Genomic DNA, 7,396 nt, shown 5'->3' with positions numbered 1-7,396 from the left:
AAGGTAAAGCTTATAAATTATAAAACATGCTTATATAACGACAAAATTGTATGAAAGTCAAGTCCTTATAAAGTTTTTCCGAATTAATTAGTCCAGTAAACAACATGGTAATATGATCTTTTTGCAATGATTATTATGTAGATCATTGTGTGACGAGAGATTATTCTTACTAAAGTATCAGTAAGGAACGCGTTGACATGTACAAGTTGTTTTACAAATTACTTTGCGCACACTATCTCGAATCGACTTGCTCGATCGTGGATATCTCGCAGTCTCCGTGCGCACTTGTGTAAATAATAGCGTGTAACTAAAAGGAGAAGAAAAAAATATATATTTGCGCGATTATGCATAATCATGTTAAAGAGAAAGTTATATTCGCATATTTTGTGTCTTAAATAATTGTTCAAGGACGGAATGACGATTGAACCGTCATAGAAGAAATTCGCTGGACTAGATTTTTATTTGCAAGATAATGCTTCACGACAGTGTGTGTGTGTGAGCTATTTATAATTTATTACTAGGTGAAGTACCGAGTACCGACAACAACTGTCGCCATGGCGAATCGAAATAGCGGCACTTTGTAAATATTAAATCGAGAAATAAATGATAAATATAAGTGAGATATAGCAAAATTAGTTTAATATCGTGCATATATTAGATGTATGTAAAGGTGATTATAATAACGTATTTTATCTATCTTTATTGTAGATTACTCAACGTTTCAGAAAATATATCTGCATTTTTCATGGCAGTTGTGTTGTGTCGTGTTGTGTTGTATTGTATTGTATTGTATTGTCACTTGCATTATTCCGTCATCGTTTATGTAATTCGATGGTCTACGTTTAGCCTGGAAAAACAGATTTAACTTGATAAGCTCAAACTATACTTTATAGTTGGAGCTCACATATACATACACACACATACACAAGTTATTTAGTTCTTTTTAAAACTTTGCATCGTTTCCATATCTGCGCTCTTGTATGTTTAATCATTTTACGATTTTATACGTCAGGTTGATAGAATTCGGCATTATTCGAATAAATAATTAGAAGCTTGCAAAAATTCATCGATTTTTTAATGACGAAGAATCGCATATTAAGAAAACGCATACTAAGAGTTTTTGTGTGTTATACTTTCAAATAAAAAGATATATCTACAAGATTACATTTGTGAACGATTCAGCACACTTGTAAAATTTGATGAGCATTTTTTCTCTAGTCGAATCAATAATATTAATATGGAACTTCCCTTTCTAATTTCTTTTTTTATGATTTTATCAATGTTGATTTTTCAACTTTTTCATTGATTGTCCGAATAAAAGAAAATTTTGTCCACTTTTTACAAGTGCTGAATTACAAATATCATTTTGTGGATATATCTTTTTATTTGAACGTATACCGCAAAGATTTTTCGTATGAATTTTCTGTGACGTCATTTAATCCGAGAATAATCATCTTATTTTTCTTTTTCGTAAACGATCACGAACACTTGATGGGCTTATTTCGTTTCTTAAATATTTTTTTTGTTTCTCCTCACTTTTTTCAAAAAATAGCGGTTAAATTTATAATGTCCCTAAATAATAATAATAAATCATAGAGTAATCGATAATATGCTATATTTTGTTAACAATAACTAATGACTAATGAAAGATTTTTAATTGGGGTCTAAATGAACCCAAGTGATTATGCCAGGTACAAAAACAGTCACAACGACTATTTAGGAGCTTTAATATTAACAAAAATTCATGCCATGTTTAATGAAGGATATATTCTCGTTCCTATCTAAAGCAATTGATTTGTTCTTAGCTGAACTGGCTGTGCTAGTTCAGCTAAAAAAAACAGATCAAATGTTTATGTCTAGTTGCACATTTTTCGTCGTTAACTAGTATATTTATCGCACGCTTAATATAAATTGATAATAGCCTAATAGCAAAATTTATCATTATATGTTATCATATTTTAAATATGCGTCTTATCTAATCAGAATAATTTTACCGATGTAATCACTTTAATTATTTCCATATTTTTATTCGTTCCTGAAGTCAAAATTTTAATTTAACATAGATGTTAAGGATTCGTAATTTTTTAATTTTTAGTTAGCATTATTCTAAAGTTAAGCATTTTTAGTTAGCATTATTCTTAAGTTAAAATTATTTTAACACAACGATGAGAGACACGACAAACATGGAAATTTGATAATAACGTTCTGTAGTAACGTTAGAAAAAATTATAAGATATTTTTCTCGTTAAATTTTCTTAAAAAAAAATTATTGATATACACGCTTTTTTAATTCTCTATTGCCGAAATTATTGATTAGAACTTTAAGGAACGTTCAATACGTAAAAATCAATTAAAATGAAGCAAACGATAAGTTCGAAAGTACGAAACTTAGAATTGTCCTTCTTGCGAGAAAAGGAAACTCAGATACGATTCGTATACTTTGTAACTTCGAAGTAAATAACAATTATGAAAGAACATAGGGAAAAATAAAACGGTAATAAAGAGTACGTGTCTTGAAAGTAATGTGGTAAAATAGAACGTAAGCGTAAGCTTAATGAAACGTTTTCGAAATAAGCACAGATATAAATAATACGATAACGAAGTTGCTAAACATTTAACCTGTTCTTTTAGCTGCACCAATTCAGTAGCGCAGCCAAAAAGAACAAGCCAATTTATTTACCACTGAGCTCGTAGAGTTGCAACGAAGATATGTAAATTCTAACATGAATAATGCGCACTTTTGAAACATTGTGTAATCGACTAGTCGCAACGGTTGCAGACTGAAGTGAATGTGTAAAACACGTGACGTTCTAGAAATAGAGAAGTTTTCCAGTGAAATAATGGGCGTGCGAGTCAATAGTATTTTCCGGATGTATTTAACCATTTTCAACGGTTGGTATGTCTCCAAAGTCGCTTATCGATAATCGATTTTATGCAGCGTAACGACGTATGAGACCTGCATCAGATGACTAGTCATTTAGGTTGCTTGCGTATAGATGTGTCATTCTGACGTTATAAGCTCGATAATTAGCTTGCTTCGAAGCAGTAATCCGCAGATAAATCGAGTGAGTATATATATTATGGTGACTGTAATTCCGTCGCTAAAGGATTAGATTGTTTTATTTATATTGTATATAATATCCACTTGTATGTTGCCGGCATTACGACAGCGAATGTGACCTTAAATTAAATATTTGGTTAATAAGGATAAGTAAGGAACAGTCAATTGAGCATGGGCAGGTCATAATCTTGGAAAAGATATAGTTCATAGTTAAAGATACAGAGTACAATTTTAGATTTGAAAGTAGTCTTTCATCAATAATCTGCCATTGCTTGTAAAGTGTGTCATTAATATTCAATTATTAATCATTTTTCTTAATATTTAGGATAACTTAATATTTAATATAAGTTAAATTTAAAGTAAGTGTTAACAGTTTTTCTAATATGCTTTTTTAATATTAAATTTAATAAAAATTTGTTTACTAAAAAGTGTTTAATATTAAATTTCATATAAAAAAAGCATACAAAAAGAACTACTTATTAATTTCAGAAAAATATAAAACATGAAATATTTAATTAATAAGTATTTTTCTATATAGATTATTAGAAAATGGCGAACAACCGTTTAGATATAATAATATTCGGTGCTACTGGATTTACCGGAAAATATGTAGTGAAACGTGCAGCTTATCTTTGTAAAGAGTGGAAATTGAATTTTGGCATTGCCGGTCGCAGGAAGGAAGCTTTAGAGGCTGTGCTTAAGGAATATGCTCCAGATGCTGGTAAAATCAAATTAATTTCAATGCTATATATTCTGTTTTACTAATTTAATGTTTAAATGATTTTGTTAGAATTTAATTATCTTTCTAAGTATTAGCAATAAATTATTCTATATGTTTTATAACAGATGTTTTTGATTCTGATATATATATATATATATATATATATTGCTTTCCAGAGAACGTACCTATCATCTTAGCAGATGTTAATGATGAAGAATCTCTAAAGAAAATGACAGAACGTACAAAGGTACTGGCTACTTGTTGCGGTCCATACATTATTTATGGAGAAGCAGTTGTTAAAGCCTGTATTGCTACTCGCACACATTATGTCGATGTCACTGGTGAATCACAGGTATCAACACACTTCTTTTACATCAAATACTATAAGAATCACTCACTTATGCTCTGTTATTTTCAATGTTTTGTAGTTCATCGAGAAAATGCAATTGCTGTATAATAAAGCGGCGCAAGAGGCTGGTGTTTATATAGTGAGCGCTTGTGGCATGGACAGTATTCCAACTGAAATGGGAATCATCTTTGCACAGAGAAAATTTGGAGGAGAAGTTAATAGCATCGAAACGTATGCGATGTTTGACACAAATGAAGTTATACTTCCTTTTATAAATTACACAAGTTGGGAGTCTCTGGTGCATGTCTTAATGCATTGGGATGAATTGAAGGAGATACGCGCAAAATTATACCCCGAGAAATTGCCTGAGTTCAAGCCGAAGTTAGAGTCCAGGTATGCTTTTTGCAATATATCTATAATATATTCATTTTTTTGCACGCGCGCTTAACGTTTATAAAGTATGTAGAAATTATGCAAATGGAATATGCAACTACACGCATATAACTTACACGCAATAACTTATAATACGATATTAAACGGGTTATCTTTTTTCGCAAAGCTGACCTTAATAAATATGTAAAACCAAAGATAACGAGTGGTGCAGCGAGTATTTAATCTTATAAAGCGCGTAATATTACTCAATATTAAGCAATATTTATTGATAGTTATATGTCCACCCCTAATAATATTAAAAAAATAATATTATCTAATGTCACTGTAATATTATATATTTTTTAAATATTCAATTCTATGTATATATATATAATATATATAATTGTAGTTTTTTTTTTTATTTTAAATGTATTGCAATACTAATTGTGGTATTATGTGAATAAAATTGAAATAATTTTGTTTAAAAATACGTTTTAAGAATATTATATGAAGTAGACATATTACATTAATTAATATTATTAATGTAATATGTCTACTTATATAATATACTAATATAAATTAAGAATATTTCTATGACATTAAAAAATATCACATAACATTCTTAGAATATTATAATATTTAACCCTTATCGATCGTAAGTCACCTTTCACATAACAACAATACTTCGTCGCTGCTGTCGTACGTCACGTAGGAAGTGACAAGTTCGCATATTTACCGAAACCAGCTACAACCTAGTGAGAATCACGCATAAAAAGCTAGCGTCCGATAAGGGTTAATAATACTCATATAATATTCTAGGAATATTACGCGCTTATAAGATTGTTGCTTCTGTATATGTTTGCGATTTTATTTTTTTTAGGGGTATCATACACAAAAATGACATTACCGGAGATTGGTCAACAATATTTTTAGGCTGTGATCGTGCTGTAGCTTTAAGTACACAGAGATTTTTGTATGACAAATACAAGGAGAGACCTGTACAAGTTCGCACTTACATGTCGTTGAAGTCAGTATAGCGACATTGATAGAAATACTGTGAATGTTTGTAAAATGATTTCTCTTAACGTTGACATTTATTGCTAGGTCTTTCTTTATCCTTTTGTTATTATTGATTGGTGCTACGATCATCATGTTGATGACCCGCACGGCGTTCACTCGTAAATTACTTCTGAAAGTACGTACGTGTAAGAGAGAAAAAGAAATTGTTCTCGTTGTTCGAATTATGTTTCTCGTACGAAGACGATTTTTTACTACTACTAATCGAACATAACGTTTGCAGTATCCGACTCTATTTTCTGGTGGCATAATAGGACGTAGCGAAAACATGTCGCACAAATTATTTAAAAATACGCGTTTTACCATGATATTTAAAGCCGTCGGGTGGAGCGCAAAATTGGCTGAACCTACTGACAAGCACACGGATCCACCTAATAAGGAACTAATTACGAGAGTCAGCGGTTTTGAACCAGCATACGGTTTGACTTCCACTGCATTGATTTTATCAGCGATTATGATTCTTAAGGAGGCTGATAAAATGCCGGACAAGTAAGCGATCGCTCATCCGTTGAAGGCTTCTTGGATACTCATTGCAACTGTTTTTGTTTAATGACATCAGAAGCGCAAGTCAAGGATTTTTGCATTATACTTTTAAATGAAAAGATGCATCCACAGAATGACATTTGTGATCGATTTAGCACATTTGTAAAATTGTCCGAATATTTTTACTTGAACAATCGATAAAGAGTTGAAAAATTAACATTGATAAAATGATCAGGAGAAAGTTAAGAAAGAAAGTTAATTCTATGTCAAGTTAATTTTACGATTATTTATTAATTATCCAAGTAAAAGAAAAGTCATCAAACAATTTTACATATACCGAGTTGATAAAAAATGTCATTTTACTTGTTCATCTTTTTGTTTGAACGTATAATGCAATAGTTTTTGGCGTGCGTTTTCTCGTTTCTAACGTCATTAAACAAAAACAGTCGCAGCGAATACCAAGGAATCTTAATGCTCTAATCTATCGCGAGTATTTCTGTCTTGAAAGATTTCGAAAGAACATCATTTTGTGCGCATATGTGTATTGTGTGTATATAATTAGAAGATTGTGCTTATAATTTATGTTCTTCTATTATCACATTCTGAATTTAATTTTATTCATATTATTTTATTTGATGTTTTTACAGAGGCGGAGTACTTACTCCTGGCGCTGCATTCGGGAAGACATCTCTGATCGAAGAATTGGAGAAAAATGACGTTAAATTCGAGGTGATAAAGTCTAGCGAGAATTAACCCTTTGCACTCGAAGTTTTTTTTCATTCATATTACCAGCAACTCGAAGCAATTTCAGTGGAAAGACCATATTCACATATAAGTAAATGATATGCGCGTTAAAAGAAAAGTTATTGTTATTTGTTATTGTTTTTTTAATTTTGTCAATAGTTGTTAATAGTTTGTTTTAAGTTTGAAGAAAAATTTTAAATGGCTCCGCTTCGGAGCCCTCGAGTGCAAAGGGTTAAAGATACTAGGCATACAATCCTAGTAGTAGGTATTATCCACACAAGATATAGTGGACTTTTCTAACGTGTTTTGCGTTTGGTTTTGATACTAATACTTGTAGCAGTTTTAGTATTTTGCTTTATATACTCATAGTTTACATGATATACTTCCATGAGAAAATCATTCATAAAAAATAGTAAACACTTCATAGCATGGATTGAGTGTGAAAGCATAATTAATAAGGAAAAAAAGTATAAATTTTATATTTATAAATTATTAAATTATTACAGATTAGAAAACATATTTTTTTAATTCTAAAGTTGAATAATAGAGAAAAATAATATATATATATATATATATATATACATATATA

At 30.4% G+C, this 7,396-nt stretch overlaps 2 protein-coding genes across 2 annotated transcripts; one reads left to right on the top strand and one right to left on the bottom strand.

Moving 5' to 3' along the window:
• Positions 1-272: 272 nt before the first annotated feature.
• LOC106742751 lies at positions 273-2,907 on the bottom strand. The gene is made up of 2 exons (XM_014615984.1): positions 2,681-2,907; positions 273-847 (listed from the first exon to the last, which is right to left on the bottom strand). Exons 1-2 carry the CDS (start codon positions 2,882-2,884, stop codon positions 722-724), a joined length of 330 nt encoding a protein of 109 aa, XP_014471470.1. The 5' UTR covers positions 2,885-2,907; the 3' UTR covers positions 273-721.
• Positions 2,908-2,958: 51 nt separating this feature from the next.
• Positions 2,959-6,888, top strand: LOC106742750 (saccharopine dehydrogenase-like oxidoreductase). The gene is made up of 8 exons (XM_014615982.1): positions 2,959-3,065; positions 3,600-3,782; positions 3,959-4,134; positions 4,211-4,524; positions 5,384-5,530; positions 5,608-5,698; positions 5,804-6,069; positions 6,711-6,888. Exons 2-8 carry the CDS (start codon positions 3,611-3,613, stop codon positions 6,814-6,816), a joined length of 1,272 nt encoding a protein of 423 aa, XP_014471468.1. The 5' UTR covers positions 2,959-3,065; positions 3,600-3,610; the 3' UTR covers positions 6,817-6,888.
• The last annotated feature ends 508 nt before the right edge of the window (positions 6,889-7,396 follow it).

The sequence above is a fragment of the Dinoponera quadriceps genome, unplaced genomic scaffold, assembly GCF_001313825.1.
Source record: "Dinoponera quadriceps isolate SergipeBrazil2010 unplaced genomic scaffold, ASM131382v1 scaffold589, whole genome shotgun sequence".
NCBI lineage: Eukaryota > Metazoa > Arthropoda > Insecta > Hymenoptera > Formicidae > Dinoponera > Dinoponera quadriceps.
This window is presented reverse-complemented; position numbering and strand designations above follow the sequence as displayed.